The following is a 13,136-nucleotide window of genomic DNA, read 5'->3' as shown; positions in this document are numbered from 1 at the left end:
ATAAAATGTTTAAAGACCTAAAGGAAACCGTTTCTTTTTTTAAAATTTGATTTGACTTTTTTTTTTTTTTGGAGTGACACAGTCTCACACTGTCACCCAGGCTAGAGTGCAGTGGCACGATCTCGGCTCACTGCAACCTCTGTCTCCAGGGTTCAAGTGATTCTCGTGCCTCAGCCTCCTGAGTAGCTGGGACGACAGGCACCTGCCACCACATCAGGCTATTTTTTTGTATTTTTAGTAGATACGAGGTTTCACCATGTTGGCCAGGCTGGTCTCGAACAACTGAGAGATGATCCGCCTGCCTCAGCCTCCCAAAGTGCTGGGATTACAGGCGTGAGCCGCTGTGCCCGGTCCGTTTTTAAGAAACAAAGTATGAGAGCAATGACTCATCAATACAGACTATCAATAAAAAGGTATTGTAAAAAAAAAAAAAATCAAATGGAAATTCTGGAGTTGAAAAGCACAATAACTGAAATATTTACTAGAGGGGTTTAACAGCAGATTTGATTTTGGCAGGAGAAAGAATCAGTGAACTTGAAAGGGGATTAATAAAACCCATCCCAATTGAAGAATAGAAAGAAAATGAATACAAATAACTGAAAAACAGACCTAAATTTGGGACTCATCACGCATACCAAACACATGTTCTCTCCCAGAAGGAGAGGAGAGAGAAGGGAAGAAATATTTGAACAAATAATAGCAAGAAAGTCCCAAATTGATGAAAAATACACCAGTGAAGCACGACAAACTTCAAATGGGATTAACAGAAAGAGATCTATCGCTAGATGCATACGGAGTTGAAGGACAAAGATAAAATTTCAAAACAGCAAAGAAAAAAAAAAAAACCCATAACCTTATCACATACAAGGGAAGAAATATGTTTAACAGCTGTCTCAAGTGAAGAAGACATTAAAATGACATATTCAAAGTGCTGTAGGAAAAATATTTATTAACTAAGAATTCTTTAGCTAGCAAAACTATCCTTCAAAAGTGAAGACAAAATAAAGATAAACAAAAATTGAGGAAATTCAATGCAAGCAAATCTGTCTCATAAAACATACTAAAGGAAGTCCTTAGGCTGAAAAGAAATGACATCAGAAGATAACCTGCATATAACCCAAGCATACTAGAAAATATCTATATTTCTTATATGCTCTCTACAGATATTTTCTAGTATGCTTTTAATTCCTTTATTTTTTATTGCTTCATTCTTACTTTTTTGTTGTAATTGGTTGCTCTAGGAATAAAAAGAGCAATAAAGGAGAAAGAAGAACAAAAAAGCCTGAGTTATATAATCATTAAATAAATAGAGAAGTGGCAGGAAGAAATTAAACCATATGAATAGTTAGATTAAATGTAAATGGATTAAACACTCCAACCAAAAGGCGGAAACTGATAGTAATAAAACAAGATCCAACTATATGCTTTGTATAAAGAGATACCGTTTACATTAAAAGACACAAATACCTTAAAACTAGGTAAGAATGAAAAAATATATACCATACAAACAGAGACCATAAGAAAATTGTAATGGCTATTCTAATATCAGTTAAAATCGACTTTAAGACAGAAAATATTGCTAGAAACAAAGACGGATATTTCATAATGGTCATAAGGAAGATATAGCAAGTATAAACATACATGTTCCTAACAACAGAGCTCCAAAATATGTAAAACCCAACTGACAGAATTGAAAGGAGAAAAAGGCAATTCAATAATAGTTGGAGACTTCAATACTCCACTCTCAGTAACTGAGAGAACTAGACAGAAAACAAGCAAGGATATAGAAGACCCAAAGAACAGCAGCAACCAACTTGACTTCTCCTCTATCTATAGAACACCCCACCCAACAACAGAATACACATTCTCTTCAAGAGCACATGCAGCATTCTCCAGACAGACCTTGTACTCGACCACAAAAAAGGCCTCAATGAAGAGGATTCAAATAACACAAAGTATGTTTTCACATCAAAATAAAATTAATTAAAAACAATGGAAAGATATTTGGGAAAGCTCCAAATATTTGAAAAATTAAAAAATTACTTCTAAATAACACAGGGGTTAAATCACAAGGAAAATAGAAAATATTTTGAACTAAATGAAAATGTAAAAATATCAACATTTATGAAATACAGCTACACAGTGTCTAGAGGGAATTTATAGCTTTTAAATGCCTATTTTAGAAATATCTGAAATCACTAAACCAAACTTCCTCCTTCAAAAATTAGAAAAAGAACAAACTGAACCCAAAGCAAGAAGGAAATAATAAAGACTAGCGCAAACTCCACGCAATGAAAAACAGAGAGTCAATAGAAGAAAATAGATGAAGACAAAATCAATTCTTGTAAACCTTTCTGAGGTTAAGTGTACTGTAGTTATATAAGAGAATACCCTGGTTCTTAGGTAATATGCATCATGTCTTCAACCTTATGCTCGGATGATTCAGAAGAATACTGTTAGGGGCAGAAATGTTTATGTCCCCTAAAATTCCTAACCCCCACTGTGGGTGCATTTGGACATGGGGTCTCTAAGGAAGCAACTGAGGTTGAATGAGGTCCTAAGGATGGGCACTGAGCTGATAGGATTAGGATCCCCATGAGGCACCAGAGGGCGTGCCTGCTCTCTCCATGTGCATGTATCAAGGACAGGCCACTGAGGACACAGAGATGATTGCTGTTTATAAGTCAGGAAGAGAACCCTTAACAGAAACTGACCATGCTGGCACCTTCTAGCCTCCGCAACGATGAGAAAATAAATGACAGCACAAACTGCAAATTTTCCAAGGAAGCATCTTGGACCTGATTTAAGCCACTCGGTCCATGGTATTTGGTTACGAGAGCCCAAGCTGACTACCCACCTACCTACCTACCTAGAGTGCACTGCACAGGTGGAAAACTGGCAACACTCAGGGAGTCTAGGTCAAGGGCAGAAGGAAGTTCTCTGTATTATTCTCGCAAATGCTGTGTTATTGCAACTAAGTGTGAAAATACGCTAAAAAAATAAAATCCCTTCTCCTGCCTGGGTGGTGGACACTGAAGTTGCTGGGCTGTGATGGGCCGAAGTCAATGCTCTCCTGGTTCCCTGACTGAGGTGAGGGCCTTCGGTTTAGTCCCGTCCTCCCTGCACAGGGTTCTTTGCCTCTATCCCACAAAGTCGTCAAGACGGTGGATGTAGATCCACTTTCTGCTTCTTCCTGGTGCCTGCCCTGTGTTTCCTGGGGTCCTCCTTGGAAAGGCCACAAAAGTGTTTCAAGAGGACTCAAGTCCAAGATGCTTTCTTGGAAAATTTGCAGTTTGTGCTGTCATGAATGTGGCACATTAATGGTTGCTAAAACTGGGGAGCAACTCCTCAAGGCTTGGTGGGAGCACTTCAACTGAGCTTAAATATTCAAAAACATAAGAACCAAATTCTGTTCCCCAGGGGCAGCAGCACTGGATCCTACTGACCAAACTCCCACCCTCCTCCCTGGGCCTAGCAAGAAACCAATGGGCAGGGCGCAGTGGCTCATGCTTGTAATTAATCCGAGCACTTTGGGAGGCCACGGTGGGCGGATCACTTGAGGCCAGGAGTTTGAGACCAGCCTGGCCAACATGGTGAAACCCTGTCTCTACTAAAAATACAAAAATTAGCCGGGCATGGCGGCGCAGTAAGCCGAGATTGCCCCACTGCCCTCCAGCCTGGGTGACAGAGCGAGACTCCGTCTCCAGGAAACAAAAAAAACAAGCCCTGGGACTCTTTGGTATGTGTCCTCTACTAAAGAGCAGGCTGCAAAGAAACTGACTTTAGCTTTAAAGCACTTGGTTTGAAATGCTTCGGAGAGCCCTGAGCTTCCCACTACAACTGCAACCGCTGTCTGGTAGGTATTTCAAGACTGGGGCTGCTCCCTGGATCTCAACCTTCGTCCTTTCCACTTGGTTCCCACTCATCCTCAAGCTGCCCTTATCCAACATGGAAGATGCTCATTCTCAGAAGTGCTCTGGGAAACCCCTTGTCCTCAAGGTCCTCTCTAGGAACCCCACTGCCGTCATTCCAGCCGGTTTCTGCCACACCCCCTTTGACAAGAACTGAAGAGCTGCCAGGGTGAATACTTGGCAGGCCCCTCAACACTCAACAGCAGCAGCACACTGTCCACATGTCCGTTTCCACATGTTCCTTCCTTCTCTTGTTTTTCAGGGGGTATAAAATGACTTAGTGCCTGCATATTTTCAAATCCACGTAAGACCAGGAGGTGATATGTGGACAAATAGATCAAATTACCTCAAAACTTTACGGTGACAATCAAGCCAAGGTACAAACATGCTAAAATCACCACCCGTGCACTCCCCTCTTCCTCTTTTTCCATGGGCGAGTGCCAGAGGAGGGCAGTCCTCATGGGGGCTCCGCTGCGTCTCACAAGGCCCACTTCCCTCATATGCACCAAGTGAAAACCCCACAGAGCTTCCCTCCCTGCCATTGTGCCAGTAGGCAGAAAACTTGGTGCCACACAACTCAGTTTTTAGTCTTTATTGGCATGTGATTTCCTAGACAACTGTGGGTGCGATTCCCTCAGAATGGCCGATGCTACAAAGGGAAGGAAGGGAGTGTCAGAATGTGGAAGGCTTGTCGCAGTTGGCTACAGATCTCTCTTCTGAGCACCTCGTTTGTGTCAACTTCTGGCTAACCTGAGTGAACACCCACCAGCTGGGAGAAACAAGCGCTAGGGGCACCCTCATGGCCACTGGTAAAGAAAGCCCTAATTATCTACAATAGAAATGGAAAATACTTAAAAGTTTTATCCATTTTAGTTTTGAACTAGAAATCTCCCAAGTTTAATATATACCTTCTTAGGTATATATTCCCCCGCCAAAAACAAACAAAAAACCCCAACCCCAAACCAAATGGTATTCCTGCATCTTGGGCAATAGCTCCTTCACTGTTGAGTTGTTCCAAAGAAAAACACACGAGTAGTAAGAGTCAAAAATGCCACTGAGTTTTTGCTGGGATCAAATTGATCAGGAGACAACAATGTGGTTCTGTAAAAACCAGCACATCACAATGGGTCTTCCCATACTCCATCATCTGGGGAAACCCAGGTAAGCAGCCTGGGAACAGAGTGCCAGGTCACTCTCTGTAGGGCTGCTGGGCAGCCACGGTAACGTGTCCCGGGATGCATCTGTGCACACAGCCCTTGGGTTTGCTTTCTGCAAATTGCACAGAAAACAGCGTGGCTTCCTATCCAGTAAATGGTTTTCAAACTGCAAGTCAAGGCAAACCGAAAACTTATTCCCCATCTGCCTGCTAGGTGGCCTTCCTGCATCTGCTGCCACATCCCTTCCTAGCCAACTGCTCCCGGTCTAGACGGAAGCCACACAGTGTCAACGTCTGTATCTCCTCACCTGAGTCATCTCCATCTGCACAGTGCCTTGTGTACTGCATCAAGTATCTGCTCAGAGGTCAAGAGGAGGAACTGACTCACGCGGCGTTAATGGATGTTCACTAAGCCTTTGTCGAGTACAGTGTTAGTATAGGGGAAGGGCAAAAGCAGAATTCTGCCTCGAACACTTGGCCATCTGAATGAACTCACTGCCCATGCTCAGTGCTGTGCGAAGATGGTGAGGCACAGAAATGTCCTTCAGAAGCAGCGATAGGTATCTACACCTGACCAGATGTTCCTCACATACTAAAAGGCAGGGAGGGGGACAAACAACAGACTTGCTGAGTTCTGTCCCTTTCACAATACACTGTTTCCCTAATTTATTTAAATGAAAACTGTCTTATTTAGGCCTTATATATGTGTCTGTGTTTACAATAAGGACACATTTAAAACAATAATAAACTCAACCCCTACATCATACTACACATAAATTAACTCAAAGTGGATCACAGACATAAATATAAAACAAAAAATTCTGAAACTTGAGAAATCTTTACACTTTGGGCTAAGTGAAGATTTCTTAGTGAAGATGTAACATCTTAGTGAAAATATAACAAAAGCACAGTCTATGAAAGAACAAACTGATATAAACTAGACATCCATCAAACTGAAGTCAAGCGAAATGAAGAAATGTTTACACAAAACCCTGTACGCAAATGTTTATGAATAGTCTCCCAAACCTGGCAACAACCCAAAAGTTCCTTAACTGGGGAATGGATAAACAAGCTCTGGTATAGCCACACAATGGAATACCACGTGGCAATAAAAAAGAACCTGCAACATCATCCACGAATCTCAAATGCATCACGCTACGTGAAATAAGCCAGACTCAAAGGCGGCATATCGTAGATTCCGTTTATATGACGCTGTCCAAAAGGCAACTACAGAAACAGAAGAGATCACCCTGCCAGGGGCTGGAACAGGGTTGAATACAAAGGGGTCCAAACGATTTGAGAAGACTGTTTGATGTATTAACTGTGGTAAATAAACAGTATGTGTTTGTCAAAATCTGAACGATACATTTTAAAAACAGTAACTTACTGTATGTAAATTATACCTTAATAAAGATGAAACAAAATAAAATCCACATAGATGGATTCAATCCACAAAGATGTTTACTAAACTACAGCAATAAGCTAAAAGTCAACAGGAGTGGTAGTTAAGTAAGTAGGGTATCCGCAATGGACTATTTATGCTCATTAAACCCATTTTCTTCCCCCAAATGTGGGTGACATGCTCTTTACCTGGGGAATAAAACCATACACAAATGGCTCCTCACGCGCGCGTGCACACACACAGCAACGCACGTGTGTTTCCCCACACGGGGGTGTTTGCCCATGCAGGGGTGTGTGTGTACCCGCAGGGGGACGTCTACCTGCTGTTTTCTCCCACTCTGTCTCCAGGTCCTTCTGCCCCACTTCGATCTGAGCCCTTCAGATGAGCACGGCCCACCCATCCGTACGTGCTGGCCAAGGGGACAGATTCTGCATGTGACACCAGACGACGAGGTGGTGGGTGATGCTGGGTGATAAGGATGTGTGTGCAGGATTTTAAAACAGGATTATAAAGCTGCAGGAAACTAGAAAACAGGGGGGCAAACAGACCAAACCAGCACTTTATTTTAAAAAGTTTTATTTTGGAGATTTAGAAATTTGAGATTTTTAATAACGGCAAAAGAAATTCAGTCACACCTGATGATTAACAGAACATAGTGGTGTGTTATCTAAACAGAAGTCGTGCTGATGTGCCATAATAAATTGTCTATTAGTAAAAAAATACACTTTAGGGCACAGCATTGTATCACAAATTACAGTAGGGATACTTTGCAAGAATTTAATCAAACTAGAGAATTCTGAGTAACTGTATCTTTTAAATGCAGCACTTAAAAATGTAACAACTCTGTGCATCCTTTTTCTTAAAAAAAATGACCTTGCATGTGTCATAGAAACGCTGCTTTATTGCTGCAGAGGTCAAAGTTCAAGGCTCAAGAGGTACAGGAGGGAATACAAAGGTAGCCTTTAGAAACTTGGTTTTGTTTACGTATAAAAAAGGTAAAGTTTATAAAAGTTAATTTACAAACCAAGAACAAAAGTGGTATGCACGCATTATATACAAGCATCCTTAAAACCTCAAAATTTCCAAATGCATAGCCAGAAAGAACAGAAAACAACCACCGCCCCTTGTCCAAAAAGAAAAAAAGAAAAAGAAAAAAGAAAAGAAAAAAATCCCCAAATCACACCACTATTTTCTCCTGGGTGATAACACATTTCTGAAACCACCAAATGCACAATTTACTCAGTCTTTGTCATGATACAGTATCTCGATAATGCACAAAAGCCATAAAAACTTAGTAACATACAGCGAGAATGAGCTAAGAATTAAGAACATGAGGGTAAGGCATTCCTGCTGGTTAGTATGTTTGTGGTAATATGGTGAAGTTAGAGATCTTCACGAAGAGGCCATGGAACCAGTCTCACATGCTTCTGTATCCTTCCCTATGAAAAATGTGTTTTCATACACAGTAAGTCATCGTCTTCACTTCACCCTCCCCCAGTTATAAATCCCCTTGCTGTACATTTCTGTTAAATCCACAACACTGGTTATATATTCCAGGTGCATTTTAAAAATGTGTGCATATTACTTCATGCATAATAAAATAAAATGTGTATGTATGCTAGGCCAGGGCCATAGTAAAGTTTGAAACAGTGTACTTTGGAAAGAACAGACCTCAAATGCACCCCCATTTACTGGCTGGTATTTTAACGGAAATCAATATGTGAAGTTAAGCAGTGACGATATAAAAAAAAACTACAAAAATCACAAAGCAAAATATCTCTGAACCTCTAGCCAATACCAGTAGTCCCGTCAATCACAAACACACAGCGTGTAGCATGTTTTCTGACCATGGTTCAGGGGCATGCTCACTAATCTTTATCAGTTCAAACAAATGCTTCATACTAACAAACTGTAGTATCAATTCTAAAAAAGGTATAATACTTGATAGAGTGGTTCCATTTAGATTAAGTTTAATCCAGTTTCACATTATTTAATCAAGTTCCTATATTTCAAGAGTTAAAAGTGGTCAATAAGGACAGAAACACAGTTTGCTCCAACGAGATAATTTGGATCCCCAGGAAGACACTTGTTTTGCCAGGTTTTAGGATCACCTATGAGAGAAAAGAAGGTGATGTCATTTACAGTTGAGTAGATTGCTATCTGCAATGCTTTGCAATTATAGGGCAAATATGTATATTTAGACATAATTTTCTTCTGTTTCTTCAGCATATTGTATTTGTTATCAAAACTCACTGCTTTATTTCAATGCACACCTGCTGGCACCTAACAATTTCAAAGGTGTTTCACACTTCTATTTAAAAAAATATTTAGAACTTTCTTTCCAACTCACACCATTAAGAACAGTTTTTTTTTTTAAACTTTCAGACTTCTCCTTTATTACATTATCAAGTGCATTGACTTTTCAAAAAACGAATACAAGTGAGTGACGGCAATCCTATGTCTGGGACAGTTCCAGTTTGCCCGAGCCCACATAATTATCAGTAGCACTTTTTTTTTTCCACTTTCAAAAGTCTGGAGGATAATTATATGATCACCTATTTGAGCTGAGAATGAGGACACATTTCTCATACTCAACTATAGACCAACAAATGAAACCCAGTTCTGCAGAATCTAGTTCTTGAAGACTGTCTTTCCCTTTACAAAAAACAAAGAAACGAGACTGCACCAGAGCTGCTCAGCTCTGATTCCAGCTGTACAACAAAATTAATCACGCAGCTTCAGAAACTCATTGACTGGGTGTTAGTTAGATCTCAGGGTTTAAGTTTTTAATAAGCTCTTGGTGATTTCTATTAAATGTGAAGAAGGCAGGGACAAGTATATGTCTCTGTGGTATCCAAGCAAGCTGAGAGTCACAACTGTGGATTTCTGCTTCCCTTACAGCAGTAGCTCTCAAACAGGAGCGGCCCTGCCCCAGACGGGACATCTGGAGACAGTTTTGCTTGTTACCACTGGCATCTAGGGGTAGAGGCCCAGGGAAGCTGCTAAATATCCCACAATGAACAGGAGAGCCCCTACAATAATCACTTGGCCAAAATGTCAACAGTGCCAGCTGAGAACCCTGCCTACAGTATGTTAGACATTACCTAAGCAATATCTGGAGCCAAAAGCATTTCATTTTTCCAGAAAATGCGGTACTTGTAAATATGAGGAAATATGTATTTATAAGTAATTTTTTTCTTTGGTAACATTAAAATATGCTCTTGCTATGATCTTTATACCACAAACTTTTATTTCATACTGTACCAAACTAAAACTAAATAATGCTCGTCTGATTTATCAAAGATTTAGAAGCAGGACTTTAAATCAGGTTCGCTTAAAGTGATCTACACCCAAAATAAAATCCTAATTGTTAACTGACTTAAGTCACTCAAGGAAGTGAGAAATGTGAAAATGCAATGGAAGCTTTGAAATTATGATCTTAGGAGCAAAAAGTCGTTTACAAGTAGTGTATAAAAGAAGCAATTTAGAGTGTTACACTGAAAAACCATGGCCAAGTATGATCACAATGGAAGATCTTTTTAAGTTTCTCTGGTATACATACTTTGTAGATTAAGAAATTAAACAGGCTAGGTGCAGGGGCTCACGTCTGTAATCCCAGCATGCTGGGAGGCCGAGGCGGGTGGATCACTTGAAGTCAGGATTTCAAACCAGCCTGGCCAACATGGTGAAACCCCATCTCTACTAAAAATACAAAAAATTAGCCGGGCGTGGTGGCGCACTCCTATAATCGCAGCTACTCGGGAGGCTGAGGCAGGAGAATTGCTTGAACCCAGGAGGCAGAGCTTGCAGTGAGCCGAGATTGTGCCACTGCACTCCAGCCTGGGTGACAGAGCAAGACTCCGTCTCAAACAAAACAAAACAAAACAAAACAAAACAAAACAAAACAAAATAAAACAAAATAAACAAAAAAGAAACGAAACAACAGTAACCAAAAATATAAATAGTTATAGAAAGGAATGAACTAATTTTAATAAGATAAAAATGCCTGTTTGTGCGGGACAATAATAATTCTCCCACTGCATCCTGAAAAATTGGACAGAATCAATCATTTTGAATACCAAGAAATACTCAATTATTTGGCCAAATTATTAATTTTTTTTTTTTTTTTTTTTTTTGAGACAGAGTCTCGCTCTGTTGGCCAGGCTGGAGTGCAGTGGCATGATCTCAGCTCACTGCAACCTCTGCCTCCCTGGCTCAGGCAATTCTCTTGCCTCAGCCTCCTGAGTAGCTGGGACTACAGGCGTGTGCCAACACGTCTGACTAATTTTTGTATTTTTAGTATAGATGGGGTTTCACCATGTTGGCCAGGCTGGTCTCAAACTCCTGACCTCAGGTGATCCACCCGCCTTGGCCTCCCAAAGTGCTGGGACTACAGGTGTGAGCCACCACGCCTGGCCCAAATGATCAATTTTTAAAAGGAAGAAACTCTTCTATCTTTCCATATTTATTTACAATATATGCACCATAAATAAATGTGGAAATACTGGTGATGCCTACAAGGCCACAGGAACAGAGGGAGAGATCTGCTAACACACAGCATGGGTAGCATCATCAGCCCAGGTATTAATCAACGACAGTCCCCAAAGCCCCCAAAGGACAGAGTGAAGACAGCATACCCGACGAGGAGTCGGATGATTTTAGAGCAAAAGACCAACCGTCAGGAGTCATGGACGCACAGTGTGGTAAGCGCAGCTCCACAGGCTTCAGGAACTTGAGGCCATGGGGACCACACATCACCAAGGGACTCAGCAGTGTTTCACCTGGAGTTGGAAAAGGGGATGGGCAGAGAGGTTGGATGTGGTCTTTCTTCTAGACCCCCGTTTTCCTCACCCTGCTTCTAATTATATGCTTGAAAGCTGAATGGAGTTAGTTCTCTACAATCACACTGACCACACAAAAAATGTAACAGCAGCCACATATGGAATTTTAAATTTCCCAGCAGCCACGTTAGAAAGTAAAAAGACACAGGTGATAACAAATACTATAGTATTTTAACTCAATATAACCAAAACACTGTTATTTCAACATGTAACCAATATATGATATCTTTGGAACTTGGTGTCTATTTCACATTTCCAGCATCTTTCAATCCAAAATTGTCACACTTCAAGTGCTAGCTAGCCACGTGCAGGTAGTGGCTACTGCATTCAATCATATGGGTCTATAGTATAAAACATAGTCAAATGTACTTGTTACAAATGTGACATATTTTTCCATTTTTAAAATTTGCTTCATAGATGCTTAAAGGGATTCATGCAGGGCCAATAGAGTCAGTCCTACTGGTTTTTAAAACAGGATGTCCCCAAAATCAGAGTACAGAATCAGATATCAGTATTCTGGCAAAACGTAAGAAAGTGTTAACTGATTTACGGAAGTAAAAGCACTGCTAAAAGATGCTAAATCACGACACAGTTCGTTACAATATCCTGATAGATCCAGGAGGATTACGAAAATAACAGCTTCCTTAAGAAGCTCAGAAACATACTGTCATCTCCTCTGAGACTCCTTCGTGCACTCTGCTGAGCATGTACTAGTGCTAGGTTCTGGGGTGATGAGTAAGACAGTACCTGTCAAGACGTTTAGGTTCTCCAATCAGGTGAAGACACAGCAAAGCCTTTCCGAGCGGGTGTTACCTAACCCATCTCCAGAAACGCAAAGACCGACTGACTCAAAGACAAATTTGGTCAGGTCAGCCCAGGCTGCTCAGCAGGCACAAGTGAGAGACATCCCATAGCCTGTCCTATGCCATCATTGTTTTACTTCACACCAAAAGTAAAAGCAGGCAGTGTGGCCACCACAGCCTTGCCTCAGGCCACCTCCTGCCTGCTTGCAACACCATCCCCAGGGCACCCCTCGCTACAGCACTCATCTGAAAGGACCTCTCTGATGAAAGGAACATGCTATTATTAGTGGCCCAGGGTGGAGGTAGAGAGAGGTGCTGCATTACCCCCTTAGCCAAGCACTATAAGCTTTGAAGTGTACACAGGGCAACTCTTAAGTTATCAAAACTAAGGAGAAAAATAAACACATTTACCTTTCTCTTTATCTAAAGGTGGGAGGATGCTGTTGTCTCGGCAGACCTTGAAATAGATTTCCTGCTCAACTCCGTCGGGAATGGCTCCTTGAGGGATAATTATACTGACGCCAGTTTCTATGGAACTCAGCACACCACCATTGCTGTTAAATATGCCTCGGGCTGTGGCCACCACGGTATGACCATCTTCATCTTCATCCTCTTCCACAGCTGAAGGACTGAAAGTTCAGAAATGGCTAGTGAGTGAATTCCTAATAGCACACAGGTGCTTTGCTTTTACTACTACTGTATTACATGCTTTCATTTTACTTTTGTTTCTCCCTATAATCAAGAAGTTACTTTAACAAGGTAAGTTTCTGGCAACAGATTTTACTGACAGGGTTATCTCAGGCAGTATTATTATCATTATTATTATTTTCAGACAGAGTCTCACTCTGCTGCCCAGGCTGGAGTGCAGTGGCACGATCTTGGCTCACTGCAACCTCTGCCTCCCGGGTTCAAATGATTTTTCTGCCTCAGACTTCCGAGTGGCTGGGGCTACAGGCGTGTGCCACCATGCCTGGCTAATTTTTGTATTTTTAGTAGAGATGGGGTTTCACCATATTGGCCGGG

The 13,136-nt window shown here is 41.2% G+C and overlaps 1 protein-coding gene across 10 annotated transcripts in view; it reads right to left on the bottom strand.

The window, feature by feature from the left end:
• Nucleotides 1-7,028: 7,028 nt before the first annotated feature.
• The window catches only part of TJP1 (tight junction protein 1), a 279,503-nt gene continuing 273,395 nt past the window's right edge, over nucleotides 7,029-13,136 (bottom strand). For 4 of the 10 annotated variants that reach the window (XM_033190726.1, XM_033190729.1, XM_033190730.1 and 1 more), the window contains 3 exons: nucleotides 12,525-12,742; nucleotides 11,107-11,250; nucleotides 7,029-8,580 (listed from right to left, as the gene is read on the bottom strand). In XM_033190726.1, coding sequence (XP_033046617.1) covers nucleotides 8,486-8,580; nucleotides 11,107-11,250; nucleotides 12,525-12,742 — 457 coding nt within the window. In that variant the 3' untranslated portion in view covers nucleotides 7,029-8,485. The remainder of the gene's footprint in view (nucleotides 8,581-11,106; nucleotides 11,251-12,524; nucleotides 12,743-13,136) is intronic. The other 6 variants (XM_033190728.1, XM_033190731.1, XM_033190733.1 and 3 more) reach the window with 2 other exon arrangements.

This window comes from Trachypithecus francoisi, unplaced genomic scaffold (genome assembly GCF_009764315.1).
Source record: "Trachypithecus francoisi isolate TF-2019V2 unplaced genomic scaffold, Tfra_2.0 Lachesis_group3, whole genome shotgun sequence".
Taxonomy (NCBI): Eukaryota; Metazoa; Chordata; class Mammalia; order Primates; family Cercopithecidae; genus Trachypithecus; species Trachypithecus francoisi.
Note: the sequence above shows the minus strand (reverse complement) of the source record. Positions and strands in the feature narration are given on the sequence as shown.